Source organism: Oryzias latipes, chromosome 9, assembly GCF_002234675.1.
Source record: "Oryzias latipes chromosome 9, ASM223467v1".
NCBI lineage: Eukaryota > Metazoa > Chordata > Actinopteri > Beloniformes > Adrianichthyidae > Oryzias > Oryzias latipes.
The window spans coordinates 25502191-25514829 of record NC_019867.2 but is presented as its reverse complement, the minus strand read 5'-3'; the positions used below and the strand labels follow the sequence as shown (position 1 = coordinate 25514829).

At 38.5% G+C, this 12639-nt stretch overlaps 2 protein-coding genes across 2 annotated transcripts; both read left to right on the top strand.

Moving 5' to 3' along the window:
* The first annotated feature begins 2305 nt into the window (after window positions 1-2305).
* Window positions 2306-4632, top strand: LOC101162219 (myosin regulatory light chain 2, ventricular/cardiac muscle isoform). Its single transcript, XM_004072773.4, has 7 exons — window positions 2306-2421; window positions 3462-3551; window positions 3655-3730; window positions 3893-3997; window positions 4095-4173; window positions 4248-4296; window positions 4388-4632. The coding sequence occupies exons 1-7, from the start codon at window positions 2419-2421 to the stop codon at window positions 4490-4492; spliced, it is 507 nt and encodes a 168-aa protein (XP_004072821.1). The 5' UTR covers window positions 2306-2418; the 3' UTR covers window positions 4493-4632.
* Window positions 4633-6163: 1531 nt separating this feature from the next.
* On the top strand, window positions 6164-11532 carry ppp1cc (protein phosphatase 1 catalytic subunit gamma). The gene is made up of 7 exons (XM_004072771.4): window positions 6164-6540; window positions 7173-7304; window positions 8011-8241; window positions 8423-8527; window positions 8779-9002; window positions 9412-9546; window positions 10896-11532. The coding sequence occupies exons 1-7, from the start codon at window positions 6486-6488 to the stop codon at window positions 10983-10985; spliced, it is 972 nt and encodes a 323-aa protein (XP_004072819.1). The 5' UTR covers window positions 6164-6485; the 3' UTR covers window positions 10986-11532.
* Window positions 11533-12639: the final 1107 nt, after the last annotated feature.

Here is a 12639-nt window from a genome sequence, read left to right as displayed (position 1 = left end):
ATACATGTTGTATACAAAGGTTTCTTCCCACACGTGATGTCTATTAGATAACTAATATATATCTGTTGTGATGTCTACTGGACATCTCAGACAACTCTTTTGTTTTTGTTACTCTGTTAGAGGTCTACCTATGGTGTTCTGGATCTAGAGGTCTCCTAACATCTACCTATCTGAACTTTGGATCTTTTCGGATGTCTATTAGAGGACTTTTAAACATTTACTAGATATAAAATAAACACTGCAATTTTACATCCATCCATCCATCTTCAGAACCAACCAAATCCCTTTTGTGGCTCACAGGATTACCGGTGTCAACCCAGCTGCTGTTGACCAAAGGTGGAGTACACCTTGAAGAGATCACCAGTCTGTTGCACCCTGTTTCTGTTGCTACCTGAATTGCTATTTTTGGGCAGGGGTTGGTTTCTAACTGAACAAAATCCAGTGAGAGCCACATAGTTCATCTTCCCTGTTTGAAAAACACAATTTAGTAATGTTTCTGTTGCCATTAATCCATTAGTCTATAAAATGTAGCTTTAAAATATTTACAATAATTGAAGTATGATGTTTTATATTTGTTGAATTTGTAACAACTTGAACTTTTTTTTTACTTTAACAGCAGCACACACAAGTTCACACCCAAATAAGTGTATCAAATAAATTCTCCTGCTGCAGCACATTTGCTTGAAATTAAACTGCTGGAAAAGTCAAGTCAAACATGTTTCTAACGTTTGATGCATCACCATCTTTTTTCTCTTTTTACTGTCAAATATGATGAGCATGACAACATTAGTGCGGAATTCACTTTTTTCTTTATCTACCCATGTTAATACTATTCTATACTTTAAGAACCTTGCCTCTGAACAGCAACTAGTTGGTGTTGTAGAAGATAAGAAACTGTGCTTTAAAGCTCATTCTAGTGATAATCCACTCTGACAATAGATCAAAGCCTTTACAATCATTTTGGTCAGTTAAAAGTCTAAACAGAAATGACTAAAAACTTAATTAACTTAAATAATTACACCAAAAATACCATTATTTAATCAAATAGTTATAATTTTTCTTCACAATGGAGGGTTTAAAAGAGACATGAGTGGCAGATTCCTGTTTTAGGGGTTTTGTGTGTGTTTAAAATGTCCCAAAAGTTGGGTTTTGATGTATAAGATTGTTGAAAAATTAAGATGTGCTGTTCTGATTTTTCTGAGAAAATGTGATGTTCCCACATGAAGTTGCAGGATTGTTGTAGTTGTTGTTTTGATGATAGTTGCTAAGACCTTTAACCCCGGGAAGATATTAGTCGAAATCTTTGCTCCTTCTTAGAATGTAGAATTTTGAGATTACTTGTTGTCTGTGAACACAAAGGCTGCACAATGGCATGGTGCCTCACAGCCACTTAGCTCTTTTGCATGTTCTTCCAGTACATGTGTGGATTTTCTCCAGCTTCCTCCCACAGTCCAAAAACATTTTTCATAGGTTAACTGGTATCTCTAAATTGCCCCAGGGTATGAGCGTGTGGCCCTGTGACAGACTGGCAACGTGTTGCCCAACAGGGTTGGCACCAGCAACCCTGTGAGCCCAAAAGGGATTGAGTGTAATCTGAAGATGAATGGATGGATATAAAATTGCAGTATTTATTTATCATCCTGTAAAAGTTTCCAAAGATTCATCCAAAGGTTAGATGGCTACAGGTAGATGTATAGTAGACCTCTATATACAGATATCTTTCCGAACACTATCTGTAGACGTCTAACAGAGTAACGACACAGAGATGTCAGAGATGTCCAGTAGACATCTAAAAGGTGTATATTAGGTATCTAATAGACATCTTCTGTCTGTTGGGTAAAATTGACCAAAACTAACAATTATACTAGCCTGATTATTAATACAGTTCCTTCTTCAAGAAAAATAAAATATTTGGCAAAAATATGTATTTTTTTTTATGTAATGTTTTCTGCAGCTTGGCATGCTGGCTATTAACAGGCTTTATTCAGCTGTTCTGCTTATTGTGCTACTAAGAAGTGGCTCCCATCGAGGTTTGGCCAGGGTCTCAGCGGAGCACCAGCAGGACAGCCAGATGATGGATCCCATCAAGTGCAGCTGTCATTCACAAACACAACTGTCCTTCCTGAGCCACAGCTATGTCCTGTTGTTATTCTGGGGCCTCAGTAATGGGGGCATGTGCATTTGGCTATTATCCCTACATCTCACGTCCTCAGACAATGGAGGCTGTTAGCGGTGAGAGAATGGTCCCTTTACCTGCGTCCCTGCCTAAAGAAGGCATGGGAATATTTATAGTCCATAAAGCATGTGCCATTATACAGTTGAGGGCAGAGGGGTCAGTATATCTACCCTTTGTTTGGTGTGCAGCTCCATCAAACAGCAGCAAGGACGCAACCTGGTCCATCCAGCTCCCACTGAACCATGGTGAGTCCACGCATTTCACTGTCATGGCTTTCCAACGCAAAAGGAACGAGAAATGCTTCATGCTTGACATCCTCAGAAATATTTCTACAGTGAATTGTCCTGCTTTCTTTAGATTAATTATACATCAAACTCTATCTAGTTAAAATGAATCAATAAACTTCATGTCAATGCAGAATAAGTGCAGAATACAAATTTGGAAAAATGAATCAATAGGATTGTGCTCAAGTTGCTGTGCTGACAACAAATTGATTATATTTGTCTGCTCTTGAAGATGAAAAGGCTTTAAAAAAAATTCTATTTAATCTTTTTACAGTTCTGTTCATCATTTTTTCACAAGGAAACTCTAAACTTAGTACGAAAAGGGAAAGTAAAGCAGGAACACAGGTGAAGGACATTGGTAGAGGAATTAGTCAAGAGAAGAATGGAAGAAAAGAGTGGATTGACAAGAAAAGAGAGAAAAAACAGCAAGTAAGATGGTAAAACTTAGAAAAGATATTCAAAAATAGTGTGGAAATACTCAGAAAATCTGAGGAAAAGAGGCAGAAGTTAAAGAACAGCAACAGATGTCTGACAAATCCACAAACTAAACCATGCTTCCCACAAGACAGTGACATTTTAAGGGTTTCATAGCAGCTGTGGAAAAAAGTGCTTGAATCCAAGCACTATGATGTCATCAAGCTGCATCCCTTCACACTGTTTTTCCCTCAGCTGTCTTGTCGCTGGCTCCACATAATCCCCCCCTCTGAGGGGTTTTCTGATCTAACGTGACTCGGGCCACCATCCCGTCACTCACCAGGCCCTGTGGAGTTATTCCCCCCGGTAATCTGGGCTCTGCACGAGCACAGACAATGGGCCGCACCCTTTCCAAGCTTAGTCTGCCACTCTGTAAAGTTGGAGCCATGATTCAGTGTCTCCATGGCAGAATAACAATGCTAGGAATCCATTTTGATGGCTCGTTTGACAAGCTGACTCATTAGTTTATTATAGGGGTGTGCGGATTAGAGTTGCTGAGCATGGGTGTTTTCTGGCAAATCCTGCAGGCCCCCAAGAAGGCAAAGAAGAGATCTGAAGGAGCCAGCTCCAATGTGTTCTCCATGTTTGAACAGACCCAGATCCAGGAGTTCAAGGAGGTGAGTTCCTCAGCAGATGTCTTTCTCCCCAAATCTTATCACCTTCTGTGTGCAGTGACTGCTCCCACTGGAGGGCTGGTTTGAAACATGCAATGTTCTGCAGGCTTTCACCATCATGGATCAAAACAGAGACGGCTTCATCGACAAGAACGACCTGAGAGACACTTTTGCCGCTTTGGGTGAGCTCACTGTGCCCATTTGTGTTCCTTTTTCTTCTGGGAGGTTTTGAAACCAAATTTGGCTATCTTTTCGTTTAATACTTATTGATTAGCGAGGAAAAGGTTCCAGCAATCAATATCGAATCTAAACTTCGGTCTGCCTTATCTCCTACTGTTCACCAGGCCGTTTGAATGTCAAGCAGGAGGAGATTGATGACATGCTGAAGGAGGCACCAGGACCAATCAATTTTACAGTCTTCCTCACCATGTTTGGTGAGAAACTAAAAGGTGATCTCATGACCTGACACTTTGGTTTGTTGGTAAACAGACGTTCCAAGAAAAAGATCAGGGAGGTTTTCATCATCTCCCAAATGTCTGTTCTAAGGTGCTGACCCAGAAGAGACAATCCTCAATGCCTTCAAAGTCTTTGACCCGGAAGGAACAGGAACCTTAAAGAAAGATTTGTAAGTATCAGGGATGTGCAAAGACTTTCAGTGCGAGGAGCTGCAGTTCACTCACCTTCACTGCGTCTTTTCAGTGTGACGGAGATGCTGACAACACAGGCTGACAGGTTCTCCGCAGAAGAGGTCTGTGCTCCGCATGCTGCAGAAGCACTGAGCTGACAGCTTTTTTTTTTCAGTCGACATTTCAATCATGCACTTTACTTCATGCCCACAGATGGAGCAGATGTTTGTGGCGTTTCCTCCAGATGTGGCGGGAAATCTAGACTACAAGAACCTGGTCCACATCATAACACACGGGGAAGAGAAAGACCAAGAATAGATGACCTCGCTGTGAAATTTCAGTCTGGATGACAAGCGGAGCACGTTTGTGCCCAGAAATGTGCTCTATTTCACAAACTGCTGCAACAAATAAAACAATTCACATTATAACCTTAAATAAAGGGGTTCATCACTAAAAACTGTGGATGTGCCAGTGTCCATAAAATGTCCAGTTATATTTTAAAACACAACATTTTAAGCAAAAGGGTCACCTTCATGCAAACATAGGGATATTACTGAACATTTATACCGTTTTCACGCATTCATTAAGCTGTTTCGCTAAATCTCCAGCGTGTGACTCTTATGCAGTTTTGCATCTTTTGTTTGCATCTGGAAAACACTCAGAGCAGGACTTAGTTTGAGCCGGTTTTACCAAGTTTCATTTTAAAGCACACTCTTCTAGGAAATGTTTTCATTCTTCCTTTTTAAACTGTCAAGCTTGAATTCAAACCTAAAGTTAGTTGTGCCAAAAACCTTTAAATTGAAGCTTCCGAAGTCGCTGACTTTTGTTAACCATTAATTTTTTCCCCACATTATTCATGCTATTTCTAGCTTGCTAGATATTTTTTTGAATAGGCAAAGTACTTTTATAACAATATTTTCATATCTTCACAGTTATAAATTCAAATTATGCGGATCATATTTCAGAAAATGTATAAAGCCCTCAACTGACTTGCTGGTTATTTCTCGTAAAGGGAAGGACAGAGACCTCTAAAATGACAATGAATCCCAGTCAAGCATCTGTACTGATTATTTATATACTGATAAGATGCATCTTTTTCTAAAACAGCAAACCGAATACTATTGAATTTGAAAAGAGAAACTTACTCATAGTTATTAATTTATTGTATTTACTAAATACATTTTTTTATTTTGCTCCAAAATTATGAATCGACATAATACTTATATGTTTAGATTTGGATCACATAAGAGTCAGGGAATGAATCACAAAAACAAAACAAAAAATTGTAGGTTTTTTTTTTTTTTTTGGATGGCCTTTGATAAGCATGAGGCTTCAGCACAGTCTTTTTTTATTAATGTTGATTATTGTTTAAAGGAAAAAAAACAATTACCTTTAAAAGACCAAATAAACATAAAAAATTACATAACATTTTTATCTCTGATTTAAACTTTCCACATAAATATAGATAGTATTCGTGACACTAACTATCCATAAAAACAGTTGGTTCTGGTTTTATTATGAGATGCTAATAAAAGTAGAAAAATATTTCTTAAAGCATTTTGATATGTGTTGCTTTCACTTTATCAAAAATGAAACCAGAGCTGAAGAACAATCCCAGAAATTAGCTTGTTTAGTTCTTAAAATCAACATAGTCTATTTACTTTAGGGGGTAAAGAGGAAAAAAACTCCATCAACCTATAGTACAACAGCAAAGTAAAACAAGCCCTTTTATTATAAACATTCAAATGGAGTAAAAGAAAATGTATAAATGTGCAAATCATTACGTCAAACCTCAAATTACCATATTGTAGCAAAACATGTGATTTATTTTGCTGTCATAAACTGCTTTTTGAAACGAGTAAATGAAGTCTTGTTGGTTCTATACAGAATGGTGAAACATTATTTTGAGAAGTTGGCGCGCTCCTTCACGCTGCGTTCCCCGTTCCGTCCAGTAGGGGGCAGACGCAGCGCGGCAGCTATGTTCCGAAGGTGCGGCAGAGGAGATAACAGACGGGACACCATCACCAGCTAACAGCTAGAGCCCGTGACGTCCTCCTTCAAGTCCCGAACGCTCAACAAAACCCGCCGCCGGATGGGATTATTTTTAACGTCTGCGACGTGCAAATAACCTAATTAGGATTTAATATTATATATTCATCCCCCCCGCGCGTGCGTCCGACTAACATATCTGAGGTTGAACCGGAAAATCAGCCGAGCTAGCTAATTCTACGGTAACTAGCAGGCTAGCTTTCACAGGAGTTAGCGTAAAGATCTAGATTAGACAGAGACGACTTTAACGCAGGCGCTTGCAATGGCTGATGTTGACAAGCTCAACATAGATAGTATAATCCAACGGCTTTTAGAAGGTAAGGAAATTATCATTTTTTTGCTTTTATGGTTGTTTGTGCTACACATCTGACAAAAAAAAAACAACTAGCGTAGCGACGCCGGTTTTTTTTTACGCACTCGATAACACATAAAGATAAATACGTATTTTTTTATAATTAGCTGAATTCTGTTTTACAGAGATTGTTGGTGTTTCAAAAATGCACAAAAGCGCATTATAATCACCGTGTTGTAAAGCGTAAATGGTGTCTGTAACGCACAACCCCGGGATTGTAATGTTCAGGCTCTGCAGATGTTCTTATTTATAGTAGTCATTTAAGTGTCTGTTTCTATTTGTAAAAAGACCATCATATCATTTCATGTTGTTTTGGCTTAATGTTATCTCATTTCAGGTTTGGTGAAACTAAAGTACGACGTGTTTTTGTTATCACAAAAAAAAATCTGTGTATCATTTACCGTCAAAGACACAACACCCATAGATGCTGTAAAAGACCATAAAATGACTAAAAAGAGCATTTTGAATTCAGAGCTTGCTAAACATTAAGTGATTTTGTCACGGTCTTAATACAAACTGTGCAGGGCATTGCTGACCTGACAGGAACTGTACTTTTTTTTTTTTTTCCTGACTGTTGTTTGTGTTTTTTCCTTGCAGTCAGAGGAGCAAAGCCCGGCAAGAATGTGCAGCTGCAGGAGAACGAGATCCGTGGATTATGCCTCAAATCTAGGGAGATCTTTCTCAGTCAACCCATTCTCCTCGAGCTTGAGGCCCCTTTGAAGATTTGTGGTATTGTTTGTTTGTATTAGGCTTAATTGCTCACTCTGATGAAAGTTGTGTTAACATGTTCTTGTGGGCTTTTTCTAATGATGGAGGACATATGTTGACAAAATTAAGCTTAAAATGTGCATTTCTGAGTATTTCCTTATTGAAATAGTAGAAGCAGAAAGAAAAATGCAGTTGGAAAACGCTTGTAGCTGTGACGTAGGTGCTACCATCAGCAAGCAACAAGTTCCCCCGCTCTTTTAACGTATCCACTTGCAAATAACTAGATCTATGTTCGTCTTTGTTTTCTGTGTCTGAGCTAGTATTTGACTCTAAACTGTATGGTGGATAGCTGCAATATTGCTAGCCATTTTGTTATTTTATGTTGGGGTTGTGAGTGACTGTGAGCTAGCGGGAGAATGTGTAAACACATAGATAATGGGAAGTAGGGGTGGGCTAACTCTATACCAACAGTTCCACAATTCAGAAAGCATCCTCGGAATTGCCCACAACTCAAGAGGCAAATTTAGAATGAACTCCTGCGGAAACTATGTTCTAGAAAACAACACAGGTTGTTTGATTTTGGCTTTAAAAAAAGGCTTAATCATAATTTAAAAATACCACAGAACATTTTCCCAAACCGGAAAAGATGATTGGAGGGGTGCTTCTAATTAACAAAGGAATGAATGTGTGTTCATCAGTTTGGTTTCCTGTATTCTGTATCATTCAGGTGATATTCATGGGCAATACTACGACCTGCTCAGGCTGTTTGAGTATGGGGGCTTCCCTCCAGAGAGCAACTACCTGTTTCTGGGTGACTACGTGGACAGGGGGAAGCAGTCTCTGGAAACAATCTGTCTTCTGCTGGCCTACAAAATAAAATATCCAGAAAACTTTTTTCTGCTGAGGGGAAACCACGAGTGTGCTTCAATCAACAGAATATATGGCTTCTACGATGAGTGTGAGTGGTTTTATATTGACTTTAGAGAGGCTTTTGGACACGTGCACCTTGATGCACAGCTGAACCCTGATCTTTACACATAGTTGCTGTGGCTGATAAAGATGTTTATGGCCATTTAATTGCATGTTGGATTAGAAAACACCTTCTTACATAATCAAAGACATCTGTCGTCACTTTTTAGGTAAAAGGAGGTACAACATCAAACTCTGGAAGACTTTCACCGATTGCTTTAACTGCCTTCCTATCGCTGCAATTGTTGATGAGAAGATCTTTTGCTGTCATGGAGGTGGGTTTTTATGTTTTATTCATAGCAGCATGGTTACACCCTGCATGTTTGTAACAATATTTACACATAATGTCAACGTTCCCACTGTGGCAAAGTTGAATGTCGAAAGTAGCGCAGCATTGACGTCAGCATTTGTCATTGTGAAACGCTGCCTATGCAGTTTGTCAGCTACTTCTTGGACTCACTTGCATGTGATAGGACATGGTGTCAAATCCGCTGCTTTATGTGATTTGTTTTGTCATTAAATATAGGACTTTCACCCGACCTTCAGTCCATGGAGCAAATCAGGCGCATCATGCGCCCCACTGACGTGCCCGACCAGGGCCTGCTGTGCGATTTGCTTTGGTCTGATCCGGACAAGGATGTGTTGGGCTGGGGGGAGAATGACAGGGGGGTGTCTTTCACCTTTGGCTCGGAGGTGGTGGCCAAATTCCTGCACAAGCACGACCTGGATTTGATCTGTCGTGCCCATCAGGTAACCGTCACCTCATGGTTCTGCAAACTGAATTGCAGGAGCTTCTGCACATTGGCAGAACATTGTGATACAGGAACATCACGACTTGTGCAACTAACTTTCAGGGCTGTTGTCTGAACAAAACAGTGTTTACTTTTTGTTTTTGACTTTGAAACCTAAAGTGTATCAAAAGACATTTATTTTTGACCCCTGAAAAAACAGCATTTCTTCTGGTAACCTGAGCTTTTGAATAGAAATGACATTCTTTGACATTTAAAATCAATTTCCTTTTAAATGCAACTGTTTTAAAAAAAACTGCACTTTAGTTGAGAGAGAGTGTAATCATGGTGACAGTAAAACTAAGCGTGATGATGTCACACTTTTTGGAATTTTCTTTTAACCCCCTTTATTGTCGTTCTGCCTCTTTCAGGTGGTTGAAGATGGTTATGAGTTTTTTGCAAAGAGGCAGCTTGTGACCCTGTTTTCAGCTCCAAATTACTGCGGGGAGTTTGACAATGCTGGTGCCATGATGAGTGTCGACGAGACTCTTATGTGCTCTTTTCAGGTGGGCTACCTTTATTCATGAAGATACTACCATAAGCTGTTTGCACCAATATGATCTCAGGCTAACCCTAGATTAAGCATTCCTTTAAAGAAAATTACATTTCAAGACATTAAAACATAACTGCTTGTTTTGAGTTTGATTAAGGATTTGATACAGTTACTTAAATATTGATTTGATTTATACATTTTTAATTCCAACACCAATTGATTTGCTTTTTTAATAAATGTTTACTAAGTGAGTGATGGAAACTAAACAAAAATACACATTCCTTTTCTTCCCTATTCAAAGACCCACTTCGGTAAAGTGTGTTTTTGGTGTTTTTAGCATGGTCTTCTGTCATTTTTCTGATGACAAGGGAAACATATTAAGCTTAAAATTGCATTTCTATGTCTTTCTTTAAAATGATAAAAACACTATTTATAAAAAGGTGTATGTGTGACGTAGAAACCTTGTTGGGCGGGCCTCAAGCTCCCTGCTCTACTCTATTCTGATGCAAACAAATAGATCCATTTACGTCTTAGTTTTCCTTGTCTCAGCTGGAATCTGGATCAAAACTGTATGACTGGAACCCTTTAGTATTGCTCGCCATTTTTGTTCCACCACTAATGTAATATTGGGTTTTTAGGGGCTGTAAGATAGTGGGAGAGCATATGAACACAGAGCTCCTGGTTAAGGATGATGGGAAGGAGGTTGCAGGTTTACCCCCCCCCCCCCCCCCCCCCCAAAAAAAACAGTCAATTTTTAATAGAAAGTTGCCTTAAAGAAAGATTGACATTGCATTTCGAAATGTCAATCAAGTGGTTTATGCTGCCGTTCTTGGTGTTAGTGTTCCTGGGTTATCTTCAGGGAGAATCTATAGGTGTATTTGATTTTTGATTTCTCCAAATGTCTGTGTTGATCGAGTAAAAAAGCAGTCAGACAGCTATAAAAGTGGATAAAGCGCTGCAGCTGCTGCCTCTCAGCAGCAACAGCTGGAAGTCTTCTCTGCGGGGTTAACTTTCCAAAACAAAGACATGGAAAATACACCCTTTTTCTTAAAGCATAACTTTTATCCATGTTGTTGAGATGAAGCCGTATTAACATATTCCACTTACTAACCTGTTTGTTTCTTTTTTAACGTTTCTTACAAGCAGAAATCGTTTATTGTGTAGCAGTAAAGAGGAAATGTAACTCTTATTCTGTATTACTAGGGAATTTTAGTTTGAGTATACATTTGTTTATTTATTCTTTATTAAAAGCTTTAATATGAAAATAAGAAATGTCTAGGCCTCAAAGGACTGTTATTGGGTGTGTGGTTTTTTTTGGGATGTGATAAAACAAAGGCGTAACTCTTTACACTGGATTTGCAGATCTTGAAACCAGCTGAGAAAAAAAAGCCCAACGGCAGTCGTCCTGTGACTCCCCCTCGCAACATGGTGACCAAGCAAGCCAAGAAATGAGGCAGGCGCCAGGGAGCTGGTGGGGGCCAGAGTCCCACTCCTCTGGTCTGCTTTTGTTTTCCGCATTTGAAAGATCGGGTCTTCTTCACGCTGCCAATACTGAAGATACCCGCTCCCACTCGATGAAACAAAATGTTTTATTGTTTTGTCCCAAGGGGTAAGTTGATAAGTCACCATGGAAAACCTCAGGTGTTTTGCACTCCATTTGCAGCTAGTCTTTGCCACATAATGACTGTTCAATCAGGAAAATGTAACAATACGGCTACTTGTGCACAGGAATGCCTTTGTCTGAAGCTGTGCACAATTTTTCCACTTTTCCATGTCTCGTTTATTTGTCATCTCTTTTCCTCACTGTCAGTAATAATAAACAATGGCTATAAATCTATGAGGAAAGTCACAGACACATTTACCTTTGTAAACTCCATTGACTGTCAGTGTCAAAGAGAATTGTCAGAATTGCATCATATTTCTAAATAAGTCGCGCTAAGTTAAACGAATAAGGAAACATTCTGTAATATCAAAGTCTTTCTAATAAACTTTGAGAGTATTTGGGGGGGGGGGTTGATATCTTAATGTTATTTGTTTCTAAAACTTTTATGGCTCTTGATGAAAATAAAAAGTTGAAAACTTCACTGTGTCTAAATAAGTGCTCATGAATTATAAAGCAGGTACTAAAAAACACCCACGAAGACCAGCGCTCAGCCACCTGCAGCTCTTTATCGCTCTGTTGTGGCTCTCTGGTTAAAGAAAAATGATTGTCATATTTAAAAGTAACTATAAGGGAAGTAAGAAAGTTTTTTAAAAAGTAAGTTAACTCAAACTTTTTTTAAAACTCATTCACAAACATTTGAAGGACGGTACGTATCACACTTTAACAGATTTATTTGCACCATGTAACGGAAAATCAATTGAAGGTCAGTTGGCACAACCAGAGTTAAAGACCACCAGATTATGAGATGGATTTTTTTTTGTTATTTTTGGAACAAATGAAAGGATTTAAGTGCACCTTATGGTTCAAAAAATAAGATAAGGGTCACCTAAATAGCTCTTATTTAATTCTGATTTGTTAGTTACACATTTCTGGCTGAGATGCACCAGAAATGTTGAAATTAACTTTTTTTTTTTAATCAGTACTGACATTACTCCTTACTACTACATTTGCTGCATTGAGATGATCCTATGTGACAAAATGTCTTATTTTGAAATGAAGTCAGAACCTCTGTCAAAAGTTATAAATTATTTTATATTTTGAAAAAAGACATTTTTCTCTTTGTTTTATTTACGCAAAAAACTTAATTTAATTCATATTTATTGTAACAGTAACATAAATATAAATCAGTGTCATGTTTTTGTAAAGGATGAGGTTAGACTTGGTGGCTCCTACTGGGTTGTCAGTGACATAAAATTAGAGATTAAAAATTAAAATTAGAGAATTAGAGACTTTCCATAAAAAACATCTGTATTGGTTGTGAAAATCCTGTGTTTTGTAATTATTTCACTTTTGTTACTTAAAAAAATAATTCACGCGAAATCCTACCATTTTCAATTGGAAACTGGATGTTTTACCTGCGGGTTAGATAAGAGTCCTGGCGATGCTGCTTTTCATATTTGGAATCGTCACTTGCGTAAAGACGTCTGACGTCAGAGCAGTCAC